Source organism: Hoplias malabaricus, chromosome 9, assembly GCF_029633855.1.
Source record: "Hoplias malabaricus isolate fHopMal1 chromosome 9, fHopMal1.hap1, whole genome shotgun sequence".
In the NCBI taxonomy this organism is placed as follows: Eukaryota; Metazoa; Chordata; class Actinopteri; order Characiformes; family Erythrinidae; genus Hoplias; species Hoplias malabaricus.
Genome location: NC_089808.1, coordinates 12531836 through 12556786, shown reverse-complemented (window position 1 = coordinate 12556786; position 24951 = coordinate 12531836). Strand labels below are relative to the sequence as shown.

Below are 24951 nucleotides of genomic sequence, written 5' to 3'. Positions count from 1 at the left end.
GCATGTTGTTTTTCTTCTTCTTGTGACATCTAATCTAATCATTATCTAATCACTATTTGCAAGGTCTGAATGGATTGTGTACTGAGATATAAACACCAGTGGAAGTTCATATCGTTCTGTTAATAAATACATACTCATATGTAACACTTTAATCCTGGTCTTGAATTTGTGTCTAAGCTCTCCTCAGTGAACATAGTGTAGTACTGACACTGGTCAGTACAAACCTTCTAAATAAATCTTCCTAATCTTTAGGTTGAGGTATTCTGCTTATATTAAACATATTCTGGATGCATTTCTTTGGCCACATAGGAAGAATTCTTGGAAATCACACTCCTATGTTGTAATCAACCTATAAATGCATCCTTTGAAGTATGCAGTCCCTGAATTGAATTGAACTGGCACCCCTGCTCAAATCAAACCCACAATACAGTTCTAGCTTTCCAAACGTGACTAAAGGCTTCCCCACTCATTATGTTTTGCTGCCCATCACCCCCAGTTTCACTGACGTAATAAAACTGGAGGCTATGTGCTAGACAGGAGTTATGTAGTTTTTGAAACTAAGGTATGAACACTCAAACTGTGCATTATTAGCTGAGAGATTGGTGGCTAGAAAGGACGAACTGAACATTTTTCCAGGACTTAAAAACTATTTCCAAGACAACTTTGTTACTTTCCTTATTGCTGCATGGCTGAAAACTAGTATTTAAATGTCCAGGTTGTATGGAAGATTGGTTTATTATGGAATCAATTCCTTTGATTCGTAGTAGGAGTCGACTCAAAACTTTCTGGAACGTCATGTATATGCACATATTCAGAGAGAGAGAGAGAGAGAGAGAGAGAGAGAGAGAGAGAGAGAGCACAACCCAACAGGGGAAAAGAAGTTTGTTGATGGACAGCGCGGAGGACCAATAGGCGATGCCTCTCCGTGCACTCGGCGAAGGATTGGCGCCTCTCCCGGCCACTTAGGTGCGGTGAAGGTCCGCTCTGGAGCCCACCCCCCCGCTTTTAAACGCAGCTCGAGTGAAGTCACAGCGATTGACAGAATCAGCGGCGAGTCCCAAAATTTCGAATTTCAATGGCGTTTGTTGGGGGGCGGTTAGCCGCGGGAGTGACAGCTGGTCTGGCCAATCAGAGGCAGGTGGGGGGCGTGATGAGCGAGTGGGCGTGGCTTCGGCAGCGTTCGGCTGCACCGCAGCGCATAGCCTACACAATGGCTGCTGGAAAGAGGAGAAAGCAAACAATTTTCAGGCCCGCCGCGTCCAGCAAAAAATATGAGAAAAAAATTATTAAAAATTCGGAGAACAGTTGAAAGTGGAGAAAAACGCCCCAGAAAGGATGTTAAGGCTCCCACGGTAAGTTTGGCGGCGGTAAAGCAAACCGTTACGCCGTTCTTGAATTAAAATATCGGGGTTATTCAAATTATGAGAGTGAGGGCTGAAGCTAAGGGGGAGAGAGAGGAAAAAAAGTTTGTGTTAATCAGCGCCCTGACAGGAAAAAAAGCAAAACCAGCGGGGGCAAAAGAAATGCAGAGAAAAGTGAATATAAACTGTGTTGCGAAGTTTGCCGAATGCAAATAAACGTCAACAAACAGAGGAAGTGCTGAAGTTTTTTTTTTTAAGTTGGCCAGAAAAAGTTTGCAGTTGCGTCCAGGTTTAAGAGCTGTTTTTTCCTCGCCTTTCTCTGTGAATGTAATAACGACGAGGACAGTGGCCGTGACGGGGGCGAGCGCGGTGTGAAGCTGGGGACAGGGCTGATAAACTGGGTGAACTGAGAAGAGTCCGCGGCTGAACTCAGTGCCTCTCTCACGTTTTGACACATTTACGGTGCACCGCGTAAACACGGTGGCGGCGGCGCGCGGTCCCTCGCCGAGCGCGTTCACGCCGTGTTTTGCTAAAGTTTGTTGAGGTTAGGAGTGTGTAAGACAGTAAGGGTGTGTGAGTGTGTGGAACTCGGGTCCGTGGCTCTGCTGATAACGGAGTTTTTCCCGCGGAGAGTTTGCCGCAAGGAGGAGGTGACGGTGGAGGGGGAAAGCTGCTTGTCAATATCGCAAACAACCAAAATGGAGGGAGAAAGTTTGAGGGGGAACTAATTGTGGCGATGCTGAGATCAACATATGTCCATCTGTACTTCTCAACACTCTCTCTCACACACACACACACACGTATAGTAGCATATATATAATATTCAGTGAGTACACAGGCCACAGAAGCTCTAAATACACCTCTGCTTTGACTTCACTTTATGTACCCCAGTCCTACGCCTTTGTACAATCACGTAAATGGACGGCTGTGGTTGCGTAGTTGTGATATGTTCAGTTCACGTGGAACTCAGGAGAACCGAGACAGCTCAAAGCGACACCTTCTTCTTCGGAGTGGAGTGTACCGAGCTCTGTGACTGTGTCAGAGCTGTTGTGATTGAGGGGAGGGGGAGAGGTGGGCTTCTCTTGTCTTCCTCGAAAGCCTTGTCGAGTGGTCTGCGGTGGTCTTTTGTACTGTGCCCGTGTGTGGATGAGGCATAAGCCGCCTGTAGAGCTCGGTAATCCCGCCGTGTTGTCATACGAGGAGAGTGGACTTGTTGCCCATGTACAAAGAGTGTGATGGAGGGTCTCTCAGTAAACAACGTGTGTTTTTTAGAATGCGTTTCTCTAGAGGCGTGCTGCTCCTGTGAGTGCATGAAAGGGACACGTGTGTGTGTGTGGAGAGAGGAAGGTGGGGGAGTGGTGTTGGTGGGGGTTGATACCCCTCACCCCCATCCTTAATGCCCCCGAGTGGCCCTTTATGCGGCAGTGATTTGTTGGAAAGTTGTGGCTGTATAGGGCTTATCAGTGGATGTACTTCATCTGTTGCTTTGTGTGAGTTTCGTGCCTCTCCGTGTTTTAATACCCGCTCTGAAAAAAAGGTGTTTTCACGCATTTGAAAACTATTTTTGATTTGCACCGTCTCTTGTTTGCCGTGCTTTCCGCTGCTGTCGGGGCTCCACGTGTTTGCGTTTAAGGCACACGCAGCTCCGCGTGTCTTGAAACCTTTCTCAGAAAAACTTGAAATAAATCAGACAGTCGTGTGTGGAGGAGGGGGAGGTGCTGAGTGTGTTTCATTTAAGAAAAACGTGTTTCTGACTTTTACTTTTCCAGTTTCTGAAACGGCATCTACTTGTTATTGGATTTGATCGCTCTGTTTCATTTTCTCAAAATTTTAACAATAAAATGTGAAGAAAGACAAACAGATTCATTTAATAGTCTAGAAAAACCGAGTCTATTAAGTGTGGGCTTTGATTTCAGTTTCATTGTGATTTTAACTTGATTACTGCATTTTCTAATGAAAATTAATTTAATTTCTGCCCAACAGAAAAAATAGCTTGTTTCAAATTTAGTGTTATTTATTTGCTGTTAGGTGTTGTGTTGGTGATAGGGATTAAACCCCAAATCATTGTTTTTAAATGAAGAAAAATGTTTAGTTTGGCTTTAAATAAAGAAATATGAATAATATATGTACACCTACCAAATTAATATGCAGGACTCTCTGGGTTTTGTCAGCAAAGTGTTCTAGTAAAAAAATAAAAATAAGTTATTTAGGTTGGTGTTTTCAGATTGCTTGCTGTCAGAAATATGTTTTCTAGTGGGATATATTTAGATTTCTCATTAGAAACCAGTGCTACAGTTTTGTACATAATGCTTTTAAAATACTTCAGTTCTTAAGTCTAATAATATTTAAGTTCTTATCTTAAGTTTTATTTGTAATTTCCATTATTAACATATCAGCACCTGATTATTTAGTTCCTTTTATTAATCCAGGACACTGTCTTACTAAAATAATTTCTATAACTTTAAAAGTTTTCCCTTTATAATTAAAATAGATGATTTACAGAATTGATTTTAATTTTATTGTAAACCTATAGAATTTACTCCAGAATTAAATGTATTGTCAATAAATCTACAATTCTATAAATCTCCATTACTAGTGAATATTTTGTTTCTTTTATTTAACAGCAGTCAAAAAGCAGAAACATTTATAAGGCAAAAAAAAAAAAAAAAATCAATTTCACTTTTTCTATTTAGTGTGCTGCTTTTATGTTAAACATAAAGAGTTACCAAAAAAGCAAAGAAGGATTAAAACACATTGTGTTAAATATTTAAAAATGGTATTTTATTTAAATGTAATTGTGAAGTCTTCAGAGTACAATCTGGGAAAAAAACAGGAAAGTACAAATAAACATTAAAAGACAAAAAACCTACATATATTCCTTGTTAAAAACTAATTCTGTTGAGGAGTTTAATACTCCAACATAAATCAAGATTCTGTACCAAATAATAGTTTTCCTTAAGCCAAGAACCATTTTGTAACCTTATTTTTTTCAGATTGCCATCATTATATTATTATTGCTGAAATACAGTGAATCAAGCAGATTAACTGATGAATGTAAGATTGATAGATGACAAAAACATAAAGTAACTTTAAAATATATATTTTTAGCTCTGGAACAGGAAAGGTATCCAGGAGAGAATGAGAAAATTAAGTCATTTATGGTCTTGAAGGGAGTTTAAGGGTCCCCCCCAATTACCAAAATAATTCATATAAATATAATGGAATACTACAATTGCTTTTGGTGCCATAATCCATTATTGATGTTTATAATAGTTTTAGACCATGTTAACATCAAAATATAATCCTCTCTTGGATTAATAACCAGTTTATTACATAAAGAACTGGCTGAACTTTGACTTTGATTTGTTTATATTTCTTAAATATATTTCCTTGATGGTTCTTTATTGTAGATGTCACAAAATTAAATTTAGCCTATACTTTGTGTAGGGAGTGGTCTAAAATGAAGCAAATGCATCTTATAGTCCATGAATAACCTGCCGTTATTATTTCATAAACAGTCGATGAATAAACAGAATGGAATAGGGTTTGTATTCTAATTTATTTGACAGCATATAGAGAATGACTCTTCAGGGTATGACTGCTAAATGAGTATGAAATATATGTTAAGCTTACAGTTTTCTGGTAATCAAGACTATGTGACCATGTGTTTGGTATTGGATGGTGCCATATGGTGATGGAGCATGGACCTCTTCATTCACAGAATATAATGAAACTCTTTCCAGTAAGGTTGCAGATAGCTGTAAGGTTGTTAAAGCCTGAAAGGTGATTTCCTGAAAGCTGTGCATGTTTATGTTTGATCTCTAATATCATGTCCATCAATTATCTTCTTTTTGATCAGAAGTTCCAATGAATCATCAAACTATGTTACCACTGTATTACTGTAATTTTAGGAATTGCTGTCTATTTACAGCATATGATATAAGATATTACACTCAGTGGGAGTCCAGTTTTATTCCCTAATTTTCTTATATTCCAGAGCATATTTCAAGCTTCACTCTGGATTTTGTGCATGCAGGAAAACTTAAGTATTTTCTCTCAAGAATGCTTCTGCACTTGATGAAAGACAAACGGGGGTGTATCAAACATGTCAAATATTACTTTTGTAATATCAGTAGATTTTGTTGTTATGTAGATGAGTATTCTATCATTCATTCAATGACTATGACATTGACAAACTTTCTATTTTAATTTGTGAATAAGAACATGTTCATACATTTCAGGCTGTGTTAAATAACTGGAGTGTTTGGCATGGTGTGTGCCATGGATCAGTGGTTTACGCACAAGATAGTTAATGAATGGTGTAACAATTATTCATTTCTAGCTTTTCTGTAATTGCTGTTGTCTCAAAATGAATTGTTAATATAGTTATTTGGTACATTTTTAAAGTCAACAGTATTTGACGGTCTTTAAACAGCAAAGCACAAGAGGAAGCACACTACTCTGGTTTTATCATGGATATGGGCTGTGCTAAGACATGATGAATCAGAGTGTCCAAACCAACTATGAGGCAGTCATAGGTGTTCCCATATTGAGCATTTTGAGACTTCTAGCATGAATCTGAGTTAAGTACCAGAATTATACATTTATTTACATTTTAGCCTGATAATAAGTGGATATGTTGGAAGGGGAATGAAACATGATTTTATTGGGTATTATTTCCCCCAACCATTGATGTGTGGTGATGTAAACAAAACTCAGGATAAAAACGTTTTAGAGGCACACAAATGTTAGAGTAAAACAAGTGTTTTGTTTGTAATATGTGATATGCTGAATCACGATTAAGCCTCAACTAATGCAAAAGAGAAGGTCCATTTTTATTTCAGATTGACTTTAAAAGCGAGTTCAGAGAGAGAGAGTAAAAACATGCAGACTGTAGAATACCCAGGTAAGATTGAGGTTCGTGTTGATTTTTTAAAGAAAGAGTAACAGATAAAGAACACTTGACAGAAGTGCATGAAACGCCATAAGGTAAACCCTTAAGATGGATTGTATCCTCAAGAACAGAAAAATCAGGTTGCATCTGTACAGCTCAAAGACTAAGTTTTATGGAAAATGAGATGATGATTAACTTGGACAAAAGGAACAAGAGGAGGAAAATGTAAATAAGCAGTTGTTAATGGTTCCATCTCATCTGTGAAACATGGTACCTTGGCCATGTAAAGCTGCTAGTGGAATTTATCATTTCTCGCTAACATCTTTTAAAGAAGTAACTTAACTGTTAGGTCCAGTGAGATGTATAAAACAATCTAAACATAAGGTTCTTCACTGATGAAGTCAATCACTCATGCATTTTAATTGGAAAAGGCAAAACTGAAGGCAAACAGCACCAGAAACAAACAGGAAGTGAAACTCTCAGCTTGGCATAGCGTAGCCAGGAAAGATATGTACAATCTGGTTATGTTTATGCATCACATACTAAGATTATGGTCATTAATGTAATTCCTTTCCTGACCAGCATGACTATGTATTGAGAGTGCTTTGATCATATAGTTCCCCTGGTAACAATGTACAATAAGGGTACATGATTAATGATACTTCAGACAATATTAAACCTTACTAAATGGTTAGATATGTCAACATTAATCATTAATTAATGATAATAACCTAGAAGTGGCCTTAACTATCATTCATTTAGGATCTTATAAAATTCTAAAAATAATATTTGTTCTTACTTCTGTTTCTTGTTTCTAATGATTAATTGTGACTTACCTAATCATTTATTAATGATCATTGCTGCCTTAATATTTAAATCTGTATACCCTTATTGTAAAGTGTTACCATTCCTCAATAATTAACCCCAAATGTTTCCAGTTTTCATATCTAGAGCACAATGCATGATATTTTCCAAAGAGAAACGTGTGTAAGCATTTTAGATTGATTTTCCCATCTTGGAAGTATTTGTGTGAATGCACCTGGCATTCTTCATTGGTTGAGAACTCCGCACAGCATATCTGAACACAACTAAATTGCCAGTTTAGTTAAAAAATTCTTCACTGGAAATAAGTTTGTTAGAGTGCTAAAGCTTAAATTATGAGCTTGAGCCCAACTGCACCCAGTTATTCAGGTCAGGGTTGGGGAAGAATTTGTCAGGCTTAGATTGTGTTCAAGTTTTGGGTTCAGGTTTCTCTCATCTCCCTCATTTGTGGAATGCTTTTCCCCTTTTATATCCTCTCCTATTTTATCTGTTGCCTATAGATTTAAGCCTCCCTGATTCTCGAGAACCCAAACATTTTAACTCAGGAAAATTTGCCAATTAGCCAATTAGTGGATCATGTGAGTTAGAGCAAGCATTATAAGGCACAATGTGCTGTGATAGCCTCTATATAATATCTAAAAATAAGGTTGGTAATAAGTTGTCTGGTGATGCTCTGTTTATTATGAACAGTTAAGTTTAGAATTAAGTGTTTGAAGGTAAAAAATTAGGTTCTTAGCAGAATTCTCCTACTGTATTCAATTCAAAATGTACCTATATTTAAAAGTATATTTTGTACTTATGAATGTGTATTTATTATTTATTATATAACATTTAATATAATATGTGTTGTATGTATGAATGTTAGTTCAAGACAAATTGAGAGTCTACAAAGCACAGACAAACACAGAACGATTTTTAAGCTTTTTTTTTTTTTTTTTTTTTTTAAGGGGGCCTCCATTTCCAGGTGACTTGTAGATGATATAGGGAAACACTGCAATGCTCAGAAATGAAGGATTCAACTGTTTTGTACTATAACTACTATTTTCTAACGTTTCTTGGAACTCACCCAGCATCCTCTCTTATTCCCTCAGGGCCTGGTCTCTCTGTGGTGTTGAAGATTTGGCCTCTCTTGCTCTGTCAGCATTCGGACACATTGCACGTGTCCATCGTGTGGCTTGCCTGTGCTAAGTTGCCATGGCCACAGTCTCCCCTGAAGATGACTGCCCCAACCCGGCAGAACGCGACCGATTGAGGAAAAGGAGGCCAGAGGGCAAAGGGAGGAAGAACTTCCTGTGTCAGCTGTGTGAAAAGGCCTTCAACAGTGTGGAGAAGCTGAAGGTGCACTCTTATTCACACACAGGCGAGAGGCCGTACCGCTGCACACACACCGACTGCACCAAGGCTTTTGTCTCCAAGTATAAACTTCTACGGTGGGTCACATTCTTTTTCTCCATTTCATTATGACAGCCTTACATTTCTTTCTTTAATGGAGAAGCAGGCATTATAAAAGAGATATAGCCTTGCTCCTTCTGTAAACAGCAGAGTTTTCATGTACCCAGTTTTCTTGAGGAGTACATTTGGCCAAATACACAGACACATCATGTACATTACTTGTACATTAGTTAAAAATGTAAATAGATAACTTAAATAGAATAAATAAACCAGCAAGATAAAACATCTACTCAATAACAATCTGTCTATTTTTTCTTGAGTTCAGACGGATGGACCAAGTCTGTCCAGGGCAGTCATGGTGTATTTCCTTTATGAATCACCTGAAAAATACCAAAGACATTTGTCTGCCAGGCCACAGTGAAAAATAAATACCAATTACTATGAAATAAGAGAACTACAATTTTTTTTATCTCTAGTCAGCAACATCCATAACCCTTATTCTTTCTCACAATTGTTGTTTGTTTCTACAGGCACATGGCCACACACTCACCAGAAAAGACCCACAAGTGCAGCTACTGTGAGAAGATGTTCCACCGGAAAGACCACCTGAAGAACCACCTCCACACGCATGACCCCAACAAAGAAGCCTTCAGCTGCACAGAGTGCGGCAAGAGCTACAACACCAAGCTGGGCTTCCGCAGGCACCAGGCGCTGCACTCTGCTCACCGCGGTGACCTCACCTGTCAGGTGTGTCTGCAGCCCTACCCCAGCACCCCACTGCTGTTGGAGCACCTGCGAGGCCATGCTGGCAAGAGTGCAACCGGGGCCAAGGAGAAGAGGCATCAGTGTGAGCACTGCGAGCGCCGCTTCTACACACGCAAGGATGTCCGGCGCCACTTAGTGGTGCACACAGGCCGTAAGGACTTCCTCTGCCAGTACTGTGCTCAGCGCTTTGGCCGCAAGGACCACCTGACTCGCCATGTTAAGAAAAGCCACGCCCATGAGCTGCTGCGTGTGAAGGCGGAGCCAGTTGAGTTGATGGAGCCGCACCAGTCTCCAACATCGGGGTCCCTCTCGTTGCGCTATCCGCTAGGTCACACTTCCTATTCGCCTCCACCCCCTCTAAGGGCGGAGCTTGAAAGCTATCTCCTAGAGCTACAAGGGGAGGAGGCATCCAAGCTGAATGCTGCTGCTGCCGCCCCGTCTGTTGGGGAAACAACACCATCATTGGACTTTTTGTCTCCGCTGTTCAATTTCTTGCCTTATGGTCAAGGGACTGTGCCTGCCTTGGGGATACCTTACAGCCAGGAGGAGGGGCTGCCTGTAATAACGCCCTCACAGGACGCACCTGACCCTCTAAATTCGCTTCACACGCTCCCGCACCCACCAGCGCTTACACCGACCCAGGGACTCACTGCTAATTACACACACTCACAAAGCCTGAATACAACCACCACCCTGCCTCGCTTCCACCAGGCCTTTCAGTGACCCAAATATATATGTACACACATACTTAGCTACCTTAGCACTTACTCAAAATCCTAACCATACTTTACTGTCAAACTGGCACTTAATTATAAAAAAACACAACAAAGCAACACTCGTTTCTCAAGCCAGTAAAAAAAATGTGCCTTTGAGAACATATCACACATTTGTTTATATCTACTTCAGTCTAAATCTGAAGGTTTTTTATCAACAGAGGATGTTGAACATCATCTGATAGCTGTCATTTAAAATGAAATAGTCAACTTGAGTTAAAAAAAAATCATGCCTGCAAAGCAGAGCTCAGTTTGCAAGTTTTGCTCTCAAAAACCTGAGATCATGTAGCTTTCAAAACCCTCTCATTTAGCACTTTGAACTTCTAGCGATGAAGTTCCATCAAAGCTAAAAATATTTTTCAGATATTTTTGTTAATCTTCTTGTTTGTTTGTTGACCCACAAGCTGTTGGGTACTGAAAAACCAGCATTTAAGTGACAGTGTCAGAACTCTACACAGCCAAAGGCAACCAAACCCCTCAGAGCCAGAGTAAGGAAGGCTCATCTTGTTTTGCTTTTAGTTTTTATTTTTATTATTATTTTTTTGTTGGCCATTTGCCTTCATGCTGCTGCTCATTTTAAGGGCCTTTAAACTTTATCAGTGCAGATCTGCTTCACAATACAAAGCAATAAAGGGAAACATGGACATACTTTACAAAGACTATTAAATGTACACACCAACAGCTCTTAAACACCATCCCTCAATGTCTCTTTCCTTGCCATTACAGTCTTTACTTTCTTTCTGTTTGCTATTCAGAAACCAACACAACTTTCAACCTCATCCACCAGAATGCTGTCCATTGCACTGATTTAAGTCACCAATAAAACAAAACACATCAAGTTCAATCTGTGCATACACAGAACTCTTAAGGACAAATGCCGTTCTACAAATCTGCCACTTACAAAGGCTGTAGAAATGAATCTATGTATAAAACAATTATTTGTATTTCCCAAAACTCCCAGCCAAACCCCTAAAGGAGCAGATTTTGTGTGTGTGTGTGGGGGGGGGGGGGTCATGTTAAGGTTGGACATTGCAGAGCTGTGCGTTGACCAGCTGAGTGAATGGTTTGTATTTGAAATTACATTGGGATCTGAAGTTTGTTGGGTGCTGGAAAGCCTCCATGTTGGGCATATGTTTCATAATAGCACTTTCTTAAACAATCTGATGCCTTTTTTGTCTGATGTTTTGTTAAATGTTTTATCATGAATGATTTAGATGTCATATTTAGCGCTTTAGCAGATTTTTAGCACATATATATATATATATATATATATATATGTATGTATGTGCGTGTGATATTTTTACAGGTACACTTCATACAGTGTTTCAAATTTGTTTATATCTCCTTTGTTTTTTTTTTGTTTTGTTTTGTTTTTGCTTTGTTGCACAAAATGTCTGTGTCTCTCACTGAGACTACAACTTACATTAGGAAAAATTATATTCCACCCATACTTCTTCAAAGCACTTCCTTGTTTTTTTTTTAAGTTGTAAAATGCCTTGTATAAATCTGTTCATGAACCTAAAGCAGTTTGTAAATACTTCAGTGCTAATGAAAGTGTACAGAACCGGGAAGACCAGAATGCCTCAATACTTGTAAAGTGTAAAACAGTGATGTCATTGATGCTGCTGAGTGCATGACTCTAAGTTCTTAGAGAACCTGATTTGAATCGCTCTGTTCTGGGGCACTTTCACTGGGAGACACAGACCTTTAGCAATTCAACATTTCAGTTTCAGTGGTACCATCATTCTGTGTGTGTATTAAGTGTATGTGAGAGTAACACAGTCTCTCGTTATTTTGGATATTGCTGCTAATGTACATGTATGTATGGCCCCTGATGGAGCAAAAGAACTTCTCTAGTTTTATTCTTTCTTTTAAATCCAAGACTGTATTAAGGAGAAGGAGTGTGCCTACCTGTTACATTGGGATGTGTTGTGAAGTCGACAAAGCCTTTATTCACAAACTTGTTTGGGAGCTAAATGTTGCCATAACAACGTTCATGGGGTCCTAGCAGAACTGACCTCTAAACTCGCAACCTATTGAAGAAGAGAAATTCAGAAGAGAGTGTTTAGATCATCAAGAGACAGCATTCCAGCCATAATGGTGTTTTACCTTGTGTCCTTTATGTCCTTATTGTTTTTAATCACATTTCTGTAATGCCATCCTGTGATAGTGGCTATTGCTAATCATGTATATGTTACTTTAATGTACTTTTACAAACTACTGTTGTTATGTGTATAGCCCAAGACAGAATGATTCATATATCTCTAAATGTGTGTGAGATTGCGCATCTGTGAGTGTGTGTGTGTGTGTGTGTGTGTGTGTGTGTGTGTGTGTGTATTTGTAAAGAGAACTTGCTGCTGCAGCCTGCATTTCCTTTTGTCTCCTCCAGATGACATCATCCAAAGAGAAAGTTATTTATTGGCTGGCTAGGTGAGCCAGGTGTTTTAGAAGGTGAATGGCTGGCTGTTAGCATGTGTGTCTGTGAGAGAAGGAGAGAGAGATTGTGTGTCTGTGTGTATTCAGACGACCTTTGCTGCTATGTGAGGAGAGGAGAGATTCGGTCCAGTGTTAATACTGTCCACAGTACTGAGCTCAATAAACATACCAGAAGGACTCACTTTACCAGGTGTTTTCTGTCTTTATTTGTGGAATACATCCATGTGTGTAAAGTTTGGAAATAAGGGTGGGTGTGATAGGAAAAATTTTGCAGGCATAAACCAGTATCTTGTTGCTGTCCAATAATAACATCTATCTGTATTTTTGTGAATTTTAGTTTACGGTATCATTTGAACACAACAGCTGTCCTTCACGCTGTCTGAAAATAGACCAATAGGAATGCCCCAAAACTAGCTGGAATTAAACCTTTTACATTGACTTCCATTGAAAGTTCACATTTTTTAACTTCTGCTATGTTTATCAATGGACGGCAACAAGTTATTCTAATTTTGACTTTTTATTATCTGTATTATAAATGATGCACTTTTACATACATATTTTTTTAAGAAAAAAAGAAAAAAATGTTATTTATATTGTTGCTTTGGCAAACAGAAATTATTGAAAATGCAGTGTTTTCGTTTAAAACACAGTGCATAAGCATTGGCTAAAAAGGGAGGCTTACAGAAATTGGCTAAAATCATCTTCCAGTTTGGCTGTAAATAACAATTGTTGATCGATACATCTGTACAATATAGACTTCTATTCAGAATTTTAAAAAAACTTGCCATAATAAAGTCCATTTTAAATGTAATAATAAATATATGGCTATAATAAAACATGCATTCAAATTAATAATCAGGGTATCACAAAGTATTTTGGCAATGTTTTAATAGAATTTTATTTAAAAGTTTATATAAATTGATCCACAAAAAACAGTAATTTACCTATTAATAAATGCCTCTTTTGATCATGAGCTTTTTTTATTCTGGGTATTGGCATTTTATTTTTACTGGTGTAAAACTAAATTTTTCGGTTATTGAATAATCAGCAGCTGTCATCACCTTGACAATACATTTTAAGTAAAAGTGTAAAAGTGAGAGGTCAAAAACCGTACCTAAATATCAGAACTATTATTAAACTGCTATTTTTTAAATAATAAATGATTGAATTTATCAACGTAGGCCAACTCTAATCTTTAAGAACAGAAACAAAAGTATATGGGTTTTAAATGTACACTTTCAGATGTTTTGTGTAAATCTGACAAATAATCAATTTTTCAATATAGATAAAGGTGATTTAAAACACTATTACACTAAACATTATGAGTGAAATTGAATAGAAAATAAAGCTAGAGAAAATTTGAGGTGTTTCCAGAAATTTACTAAGTCTAGATGTTTCTTTATTTTAAAAATATTTGGTGACAAATCAGATATTTTAAAGCCAAAGGTTTGCTGTATATGCTCATTAACTTTCTGATTTACATCACATAATATTAGGTCTTAATATGCACAGACAAAACATCCTCTGCAAAGTCCATTAAAAAAAAAAGAAATTAGTAAAACATGATATTTTTTTTGGGAAGTGTTAAAATTACATTTTTGTATAGAAGGCAAATGCCATAGTTGTGGTTATTCAATTTTTAAACTGGGCAGTGGAGAAATAAAAAAAATCCCCCCCAAAAAGATTTGTTGAATGCAAAAGTTATGTTTTTATATGTTCACATCAAAAAATAAATTTCATTTAATGTCAAATATAAAAATCATTTTAAATTAAAAAATTTATTTTATTAAATTAAATTGTCAAAAGATTCAACTTCATTAATTCATTAATTGTATATTATAATTCAATGCTTCTAAAGTCACTATGTAAGACTAGGAAATGTACAAATTGGGCTGTAAAATGTAACATAAAAATAGACATTGGATGTCATATTGAATATTGTCAATTATAAATATGGCAAAAATACAGTAGTGTCTAAATCATTTAGACTGAATTACTCTTAATGATCCAAATGTCACAGAACATATAGTATCAAAAATTTAAATAGATCTAAAATGTGCTCAACTTTTACACAGTCTATTCCTTCGACAAATAATTATCATTTTCATATTGCAGATTTATACCAAGACTCTCATGCTGGGATTTTAAAAAATTCAATTTAATATCAGTAGAATATAGTTTCTGCCTATTTGTTCCTATTATAATTATTTTCATTGCCAGACTTTTATGGTTTTGAAGAATATCATTTTTTTATTTAATCAAATCTTCCACTGTTTCACCTCAAGCTGTCTTGATAAAAGTTACTTTGAAAAATAGTGATGCAGTGCCATTTGAGAGATATTTAATATTACCGAATCCTTCAACTAAAATGATAGATGTGTTTTTTTTCTGGATTGAAATCATCAGTAAAATAAAATCAAATAATTCTGAATGCTGTCACTTGATTGTCTGCTGTGATGATCTTTGATTTGAATTTTTAACATAATTTTTGGAATGAGTTATTCTGATGGTCCTAAGGTTTCTGAATTGCTATAATTGTATACATAATAACAGATATCAAACCAAACAATTAGAATTCCATCTTGCTAGTTTTGTGAACCAAAAATGTGTAAAGACCAGCTAATTTTCCCAGTGGTTACACTATTAGCAAAACACTAAAATAATATAAACGAAGGATCTTAACACAAAAAATCAAAACAAAGTGCAAACAAAGATACTGAACGTTTACACGTGTCTTGTGCTTTCCTTAAGGTTTTCTATTTTTAAATAGCTGAATTCAATAATGGGTATCCATATAAGCCACTTTATATTACTATATTTTGTGTAAATTATGTGTGTAAAGTGAAGATAAAAGACACAGAGAAACAAAGACAAGTTCCTTTTACAACTTATCTTGCATGTTTCATAAAAATAATGTACAATGCAAATTTGTACTCTGTTGTACTCTAATGCGAAAATAGAACTCTGTTGTATCACTTATTGTTGTTGTTGGGTAGTGTAGGGTTTAATTTGGTGGCTGTGCTGATGTGATGATACTCCGTCTGCATATATGTCTCAAATTTTTTTGTTGCCCACCCTGTCTTTTGGTGTGTTGAGGGCTGGGCTGTTGTCTTTGCTGAGTATTTGTAAAGGCTGCTGTGCATTGCCTGTTCAGGAAAGAGTAATTTGTCTAAAAGAGTGTTGTGGTCCTCACCCTCCATCATACTTTGTTATACGTCATTGACCCTAGGTTTAAAAAATTATAATATTAGTTGCATCCTTACATATTTATCCAGCCTTTTCCATAATTACATTGATTTCTGTGAAAAATGTTATCAGGAAGTTTTTAAACTTTCATTGAAAGGATATTGATTGATGTAACATATAGATAATATCTATATTATTCAATTATTTTTGAATATGCTAAAGTGTCCCTATGGCCATCAATTAAACCCCTAAAAACTAATTTCCTTAGAAGTGTCTAAGATGTAACTCTGCACCTTTGCCTTCCTTCAGTATCATGGATCTAAGGATATACAAGTAGTCCCTTAGCCCTCCATTTCTCCACCCACCCCTCCGCCGCTCACTGGCAGCTCAAAAGCACTGAGTGTCAAGTTGATGATATGGGGTCCTTAGGTTGATGACATAAGAAACCCTGGCCGTCTGAATTCTCCTGTTTGAGTCTTTAAGACAATGCTGTTTCAAAATGGAAATACATGGTGCTGACTGCTTATTTTGCTAATGATATGTATTCTGTTGTAGAAACAACATCACACAGGCATGTTAAGAAAGTTAAAAAATTGAACTTCACTGAAATTGGTCTTTAAAAAAGTTACTGGAGTGTCTTTTTCCTCCAGGGATTAGCATGGATGGATTTGTATTGTGGAAGTTTGTGCTAAAGTAAACACAACTTAAAGATAATATTTTTAACAGTGTTACTCATTTTACCCATACAAACAAACTTCTTAAAATATATATTGTTCCTGAGTTGGATTTCTTTTTGGCAATGTTTGTGTGCATGTATCCTCAGACTGGAAATTTGGGTTGAGCAAGACATAAATTACAAAACATATCATCATGACTAGCCTTTAACTGTACTTATGCTATGCCACCTCCTTGTTTCTACATTGACTGTCCATTCTCTAAGTTCCACTGTCCAAAGGAGCATATTATAAAAATATAAAAATATATGTGAAAATGTACTCCAACATTAGCAGAAAGATACCCTCACTATATGTCCAATGTTTTGTAGACATTTGCTCATCCAATATTTTCTTTGGAAATTACCAGTATTAATAATGATTTTCTCACACCTTGCTGCACAATATTTCTGTGAGGATATGACAGCGTTCAGCCACAAGAACATTTTTGAGGTCCAGTCCCGATGAATGACTAGTTCTAGACCTAAGTTCTGTGTTAGTGCTGGGGACTATTTAATACAATACACCAATCAACCATAACATAATGACCACCTCCTTGTTTCTACACTGATTGTCCATTCTCTCAGCTCCAGTGTCCACAGGGGCACTTTGTAGTTATACAATTACAGACTGGAGTCCATCTGTTGCTCTGTATACATTATTCATACTTTTTCACCCTGTTCTTCAATGTTCAGGACCCCCATCAGGACCACCACAGAGCAGGTATAGTTTGGGTTCTCAGGGCATAGCACTAGGTCACTCAGTGCTGCAGTGACACTGAATGGATCAGACACAGCAGTACTATTGGAGTTTTTAAATGCCTTATTGTCACTGCTGGACTAAAAATAAGTCCGCCAACCTAAAACATCCAGCCGACAGTGACAGGACTAGAGGACAACCAACAAAAACTGCAGCAACAGAGCTACCTTCTCTGACTAGACCAACGAGGTAAGAGTGTCTAACAGAGAGAACAGTGAGTGGACACAGTGTTTAAAATATCCAACAACACTGCTGTGTCTGATCCTCCCATACCAGCACAACACACATCAATTAAACACAAACCAATGTGTAGTTAAAATTTAATTATCTTAAACGAGACCATCTAGTCCCAAAAAGCAGGATATATTTGAATCTTTATAATACTGTAAGTACCAAATGGGGGCTTTTTTTGGCCCTACCTCCCTTAAACTGAAGGGGGCTGAACTTCTTAGCACGTCTAATGCGACCTTCCCTTGATGAAATGTGCTGTTTGCTAATGAATCGGTTCCGTGAATTCACTCTTTCAATTAAACGCTGGGAGTCGATTCGTGTTAAAGAGCCATTTTACACCCTTTGTAAAATTTATAGAGAACAGCGAAACGTTTGATTAATCCGTGTAACTGTCTGAGCAGCGTTAGCAGATTGCTTATTGATTTGATGTGTGTTACAGGTACATACAATGTAAAACAGCCAAAAAAGCGAGTTATCCGATGAAATTCCAAAATAAACACAAATTACTTTTGCTAAGTAAAATCAAAACGTATGTCAATATGGCATATTGAATATATTTTTTCTATATAATCTACGTCCCAACCCTCATCTATGGTCATAAGCTTTGGGTAGTGACTGAAAGAATGAGATCGCGGGTACAAGCGGCTGAAATGAGTTTTCTCCGCAGGGTGTCTGGACTCTCCCTTAGAGACGGGGTTAGGAGCTCGGACATGCGGGACAGACTCGGAGTGGAGCCGCTGCTCCTCCACGTCGAGGGGAGCCAGTTGAGATTGTTCGGGCATCTGGTCCGGATGCCTCCTGGGCGCCTACTGGTGTGTTCCGGGCATGTCCAACAGGGAGGAGGGCCCGGGGATGACCCAGAACACGCTGGAGAGACTACGTGTCTCGACGGGCCTGGGAACGCCTCGGTATACCCTCGGAGGAGCTGGAAGCAGTGGCTGGGGAGAGGGAGGTCTGGGTTTCTTTACTCGGACCCAGAATAAGCGGTGGATAATGGATGGATGGATGGAATATATTTTTTAGATTAATGCATGTGGACACCACACAACCTTTAAATGAATAAGGTGAAGTGAGTTACCTAATACCAAATATGTTATCAATAACTACCTATTCCTTTCATTCATTATCTGTAAGCGCTTATCCAATTCAGGGTCGCGATGGGTCCAGAGCCTACCTGGAATCATTGGGCGCAAGGCGGGAATACACCCTGGAGGAGGCACCAGTCCTTCACAGGGCAACACAGACACACACACTTGAGTCGCCAGTCCACCTACCAACGTGTTACCAACCAAATTTTTGGACTGTGGGAGGAAACCAGAGCACCAGGAGGAAACCCACGCAGACACGGGGAGAACACACCAACTCCTCACAGACAGTCACCCGGAGCAGGAATCAAACCCACAACCTCCAGGTTCCTGGAGCTGTGTGACTGCGACACTACCTGCTGCGCCACCGTGCCGCCCCTACCTATTCCTATTTAGTACAAATCTTGAAGTGTAGTTCATCAGAAAATAACAGATTTCACACATGGCCTGTGAACATCAGTCTGTCAGCAAACAGTAGTATACATTTTAATTTGTTGATTAAGAGATCTTCTGTAATCTTTTGATTTATCAACAGACAAACTCAATCACAGGTCATTTATTTGTAACTTTGTCCACATCTGGATGGTTGTTGACTTCAGGAGAATAAGGTGTAATCATTCTCCACTGAACACTGATGGCTCCACTGTGGAGACCGTTATGAGCACCACATTTTTTAGTGTTCACCTGGCAAAGGATCTCACCCAGTCCCTCAACCAGGCCTGTTGGTTATAGAAGAGGGCTTTGAGTCCTAATCCAAATTTCCTAGGTAACCCAATCCCTCATTTTCCTATCAAGGATCAAATTTTGCCCCAGTTTTTCAAAATATTTCATCATCATAATCGTCTTCTCTTCCGCTTGTCTATTTCAGGGTCACGTTCAAAAAATATTCAGACTGGATATAGTTGATTCAGATATCACAAGATAAGGCTTTCTAGATCAGGATTTTCCACCCTATGTGGCCATCCGCAGAAAAAGTAATATTTTAGCATTTTCCAGTCAGGAAATTAAGAGAAAAAAGGTTTATTAGCAAACTGCACATTGTCCATTTTAAAAGACATTATACAAGAGAATTAAAAGTTGAAACATGGCATTCCTCACTGCCTGTCCAGCTGGTCCTTCAGACTGCAGTGTTGGTGGTAGCAAGTCAGAGCCCCTGTATTTGGGTTGAGGAAGAGCCCACTGTTCATCTCTGCAGTGTTCATGCTATATTGTGAAGTACAATGCAGGCACAGATGATTCAGACAAGCAAAGTGTAATTTTAACACCCCATTTAACCACTCTGTTGTCCCTCTTGCTGTTGCTTGGTCTCTGTTAAAGCTCAACTCTGCATTTGTGTTGAATGTTGCTAAATGTGTCATTAACAATAAGAGTGAGTAAACACTATCACCAAGTATGATACCATCTGGGGGTATTTGCTAGAATTTTTAGGTATTTGGGTACAGTCTATTACCCCAGTCATATTTGGTATTTCACTCAAGAAGAAAAAACTTTGTGTTCTGAATTTCTGGAAATACAACAAATTGGTTCAGAAATCTGCCATGCAGATGAGACTTTATGAATGACCATGCATTCAGTGGACTTGGTACCATCTCCAATAACACCATAAAATGCTCCACTTGTGAAGTACCCATCAATAGGCTGGAGGTTGGTTATTTTTCAATATCTTTAGGAGCCGGTTTTACAAAACTTTTCATCTTGATCCAAATTGTCTGGATAATCAAATCCCCCTTTTTCCTATCCAGGATCAAAATGATCTCAGAGATTTTGCCCAGTTTTTCAAAACATTTTCACACTGGATTAAGCTGCTCCAGATGTCTCAGGATAAGGATTTCTAGATCTGGATTTTCTGTGATTTAATACTCCGAAATATACACTGAACGAATAATGTTACCATTTTTTGTTAATGAAAAATAAAATGATTAAATCAAGCATTTGTAATAGATATAACTGTTCCCTTTATTCTCCATCTCCACACTTTATTTAATTATTAATTTACATTTTATCCTATCTTTGTTTTAATTTTAATTGTCTGACTTTTGTAGTCACAATTTTGTCTGAAAAACATGTTGAGCTACATGAATGAAATAAATGACTAAAATTTCAATGATCACGAGAAAAATGAAGGCTTAATACAGTATTCCTCATTCATGATTGTTTCTTACTCTTGCCAACATTTTAAAGAGTTAATAGCAAAGAGTTAAGAGTGTAGCATTTAATTCTGATTACAGATTGAATTGGGGCTAGTTTTCAAAGGTATCCAACAAGATTAAAACAATCTAGTTGGATTCAACTTGAAAAATGGGTTTTTCAAAACAGATTAAAACTTTTTTTGATCCTGAAGATTTGGATCTGGGTTTTGTAATCCAATCCACACTTTAATCAGGATTAAATGCTACAATTGGGTTTTTCAAAACTTCTAGCAGAAATCTTGGATTGCTTTAAGAACAGATCAGATAGAAAAACTTAAAGCAGAAAGTCTGTAAAGACAACTCTGAAGCAATAATACCCTCAAACTGGAAAAAGCCAGTGAAACATTCAACATCCAAAAAATATTAGGGAGGGGAGTCTGATTCACAGTGAACCAGTCAAAAAAAACAACCAGTTTGAACAGTGTCTTATTGTCGAGGAGTCTGGTAGCTTCGGGGAGAAGCTGTTGCACAGAATTTATTCATATAATGCTGAATATCACTGACGGACTGATATCACAGTCTTTGCATGGTGTCAGGCCTGATACAAAGAGTGAGTCAGGACCTAACAATGAAAGTGCAAAGACATACAGTATATGCCTAGCTGGAAAACAGATAAAGCTAACTGTGGTTCAGCAGAAGAGACTTAACTATGAAATCCCCTTCTTAAAGCTAAAATAATAATCTATGCTGAAATAAATAAAATATGCTGACATTACTTCTGATGAAGACTAAAAACCCCAATGGACTTGGTTTTCTTCTTTCTTCTAAAATGTCCTTTCAGTGAGTGAAAATTTGAATGTAAGTTTACTATAAGATTTTGCTGAACTTTTTAGTTTTTTTAGGTTTTTAGTTAATTTTGGCAATATATTTTTAGAGTAATCTATTTTGTTGCTCTGTAAAAATGTGTTAAATATATTTAAAACATTATTTTAAAAATTTACAAAGGTTTAATTTAAAGTAATTTCTGTACAAAATATCTCTTCAATCCTGTAGGTCCAACTTGAATCCACATCTCAAGGTAGGATAAAACAATAAATTTGGCATTTGTAATCCAAAATACCTGCATACATTTTTGGGAAACCCCAGCTGTAATGTTTAATCCTGTTTAAATGTTAGCTAGATTGGATTACAGGATCCAGATCCAAATCTTCAAGATAAAAAAAAATTCTGTTTTGAAAAAAACATTTTTGCAGGTTTAATCCAACTAGACTTCTTTCATTTACTCAGATACCTTTTTAAAACAGCCCCCAGTTAAGAACGGGTGCCAGCCGCACCGAATGTATGTTCACTGCCATGGATGGGTTAAAATCGAAATACACATTTTGTTGTCTGTTGTGGCAGTATTTGCCCGTTTTTATGCCTTAATAACACCAGCTTCATAACCAAGAAAGCCCAGCACAGTCTAAAGTGTTCAACAGCTTCTCCCCCAAGCTACCGGACTCCTCGACAAAAGAGACTGTTGAAACTGTTTTGTTTTTTTAACTGGTTCACAGTGAATCAGTCTCACCTCCCTAATTTTTTTGGTTGTTGAATATACAAGCAGGTTTGCAAATGTTCTCTTTATGTAGTTTAGGTTCCTTGGAATCGTTTTATGTAGCACTTTGTTCCTGCAGAAACGTTGTTTCCCTTCACTGTGTACTGTATATACACTCTATGTTTTAGATGAGAATAAAATCACTTAGCTTGAAGGGGTGCTGTTGAATAAAGAATCATTTGTGAGCCAAATGAGTCGATTCCTGCTGGTGAACCGAATTATCGAGAAATCTGATACGACTCGATGCTGCTCCCGCCCAGCGGCGCAGTGCCCGGATGTTGTATATATATACAGAAGCGTAGGCCTTAAATCTTTCTTTCTGTGAAGATCTGAGGGACGAAGAAGGTTCCTGACTCACCGCTGTTCGCGCAGAACTCACGAATAAGTCGGTCAGGAAAAAACAGTCATGGTAAATACATCAGTTCTCTTATGCTCAGGGATGTTTGACGTGTATAACTCGCAAACATACTCCTGAAGCTCTGTCATTTGGTGTGTGTTGTTAACAATCGGCACGTGCGGCTCATGCTAACAGTAACTAGCCCCGACATGTAAGTTTCCCCAAGTCCTGACCGTGTTTATTGCAAATTCATGACGAGGACTGTTCTCCTGTAATAGTGGGTGTCGGTTTATGTGAATTTCCTATTGGAAAGCAGAGTGGATTAAGTTGATGTACTTTAGTTCGAAGTCTCGCGCCAATATGATTAGCGATACCTTCATACGGCGTTGGAAGCGAGGCTGGTGTATAAATGTGGAGTGACGCATAGGACTGGTTTTGAGCATAAACTGCTTTTGCTCACCAAATTTCAATTTGAGCTTTGAGAGGGAATTGATTAAATTTGGGTTGGTCTAACCATTCGGTTCGGTTTTTAGTCCAAGTCCTGACTTGTGTCCCTAAAGACTAGCTCCAAAAGCGGTCAGTAACTTGTTCATTCTCCGCTGTACTACTTGCTGATGTTCACGCGTAGCTTTTCTGTGCACAAGTTGTAGAGTTAAAATTTATAGTTTCTGATGTTCAATGCTGAAAGAGTGCTTTAAAATGAGCACAAGTTGAATAATAAACAACCACGACCACATCAAATTGTGTGATTTTGTTTAATTGTTTTTTTTAAACACCTATCCAAATTAAGATCTCTGGAGTTGGGAAGATGTTGGTATGGAATGGAACTGATCTTTATGCAAAGTAGGGGTACTTTTTAAGCCTTGTCTTATTTTATGTTAATCTGTTTTTCCTTCAGGCATTCAAAGACACTGGCAAAGCTCCTGTTGAGCCTGAGGTGGCCATTCACCGCATCCGAATCACCCTCACCAGCCGCAACGTCAAGTCTCTTGAGAAGGGTGAGATTATGCATCTAGATCTTTGTTTTCTAAATGCTGTGGGCAATGAGGATGACAATTGTAATATGATTGTTGGTGATTTGTATTATACGCTATTCTGAGCCTTTGAGAAAGTTTGAGTATCATATGGCTATTTGATGCTATGTTACTTACAAGTCTTTAATAAATTTGCAGTGTGTGCTGATCTGATCCGTGGTGCTAAGGAGAAAAGCCTTAAGGTGAAAGGTCCTGTGCGCATGCCCACCAAGGTATGTTAACATTTTTTTTTATTAGTGATTTCTACACTGTCAATTTCAGTTTTTGTGGTGTCATGTACACATACTGTATCAGCTCACTGACTTGTTTCATCAGGTATGCATTCCCATGTATGTCCAACATAAAACTTGACGTTTAATTTATCTTATCTTTACGTTTGTACTGTGCGCAATTATTTGCTTAGCTTCTGAAGTAAATCTGGGAGATCAATTGTTAAACACAACAGCAGCAATACTTAATGTCATGAAGCTGATGCTTGGGTCAGAAACTTAGCTATGTGATAAAATGGTCATTTTGTGGTCAAAGTAGGGGTTCTGTAGGAATCATATTCCTGAAAATTAAGGTTGAAAATTGAAAACAGGATTTGTTTTGAAGGTTTGAGGTGATTGTTTTGGGATGCTAAAATATTAATTTGTAGTATCTATGGAGTTGTGATTAAACTAGAAGTATATGGCAAACTTTGTACAGTGCTCTTAACCAGTTTTGTTTGCTCAGACCCTGCGCATCACCACCCGCAAGACCCCTTGTGGAGAGGGTTCCAAAACCTGGGACAGGTTCCAGATGAGGATCCATAAGCGCCTCATTGACCTTCACAGTCCATCTGAGATTGTCAAGCAGATCACCAGCATCAGCATCGAGCCTGGTGTTGAAGTGGAGGTTACCATCGCCGATGCATAAACTGCTTTGAATTGCCAGACTGAGCAGTTCTGATCTTATGACAGCAAAATAAAGAGGAAAAATTGAGTTGTGTGTATTCTGGTTCTTTTTGTGACATTCCAGCTAACTTTATTAGAACATGAGCATGAGGCTGGTTTCTTGACCCTATGAAGTCAATGATTTATGACCAACACCTTGACATTTTGCAAATGTGATATGGTATTAAAGGAAGTTTTAATGGCACTGGGGTTATGAGACATGGGTGTTTTATCCCTAACCAGTAATAAGTCACACATTGGTGGTTTCAAGTAAATGGGTGGGAATAACACTAAACGTCATGTTACTCCAAAAATACTCAAGTTCATAGAACTTTAGGTCTGAAAACTGATGTTACTAACACTACACTAGATGCATGTCTTTGTTTTGAAGGTTACAATGTTTGAGTATTGTCTGCTTAATGTTTGAGTCCATAGTTCAGTTAACAGGAAGCCATGTGATTGTGACAAGTTCCTGATGGATGTAAATTTGGGTAAACTGAAAATGAAATTTTTATACAATTCACTC

General features: G+C 37.8%; 2 protein-coding genes and 1 non-coding gene across 3 annotated transcripts; all 3 read left to right on the top strand.

Annotated features, from left to right (window-relative positions):
- Positions 1-1272: 1272 nt before the first annotated feature.
- On the top strand, positions 1273-9957 carry plag1 (pleiomorphic adenoma gene 1). Its single transcript, XM_066680177.1, has 3 exons — positions 1273-1352; positions 8169-8507; positions 9000-9957. Exons 2-3 carry the CDS (start codon positions 8272-8274, stop codon positions 9955-9957), a joined length of 1194 nt encoding a protein of 397 aa, XP_066536274.1. The 5' UTR covers positions 1273-1352; positions 8169-8271.
- A 12449-nt stretch (positions 9958-22406) lies between these two features.
- On the top strand, positions 22407-24474 carry rps20 (ribosomal protein S20). Its single transcript, XM_066681649.1, has 4 exons — positions 22407-22549; positions 23376-23475; positions 23650-23723; positions 24226-24474. The coding sequence occupies exons 1-4, from the start codon at positions 22547-22549 to the stop codon at positions 24406-24408; spliced, it is 360 nt and encodes a 119-aa protein (XP_066537746.1). The 5' UTR covers positions 22407-22546; the 3' UTR covers positions 24409-24474.
- Positions 23516-23583, top strand: LOC136707938 (small nucleolar RNA U54). Its single transcript, XR_010804297.1, has one exon. It is a non-coding gene; the product is annotated as a small nucleolar RNA U54 (small nucleolar RNA).
- Positions 24475-24951: the final 477 nt, after the last annotated feature.

Excerpts from the sequence above, each read along its gene's own strand:
- plag1 (XM_066680177.1), top strand. The coding sequence starts at position 8,272 with ATGGCCACAGTCTCCCCTGAAGATGACTGCCCCAACCCGGCAGAACGC. Across the intron at positions 8,508-8,999 it reads TCCAAGTATAAACTTCTACG|GCACATGGCCACACACTCAC; the intron begins GTGGGTCACATT and ends TTGTTTCTACAG.
- rps20 (XM_066681649.1), top strand. Across the intron at positions 23,476-23,649 it reads CGTCAAGTCTCTTGAGAAGG|TGTGTGCTGATCTGATCCGT; the intron begins GTGAGATTATGC and ends ATAAATTTGCAG. Across the intron at positions 23,724-24,225 it reads CTGTGCGCATGCCCACCAAG|ACCCTGCGCATCACCACCCG; the intron begins GTATGTTAACAT and ends TTGTTTGCTCAG.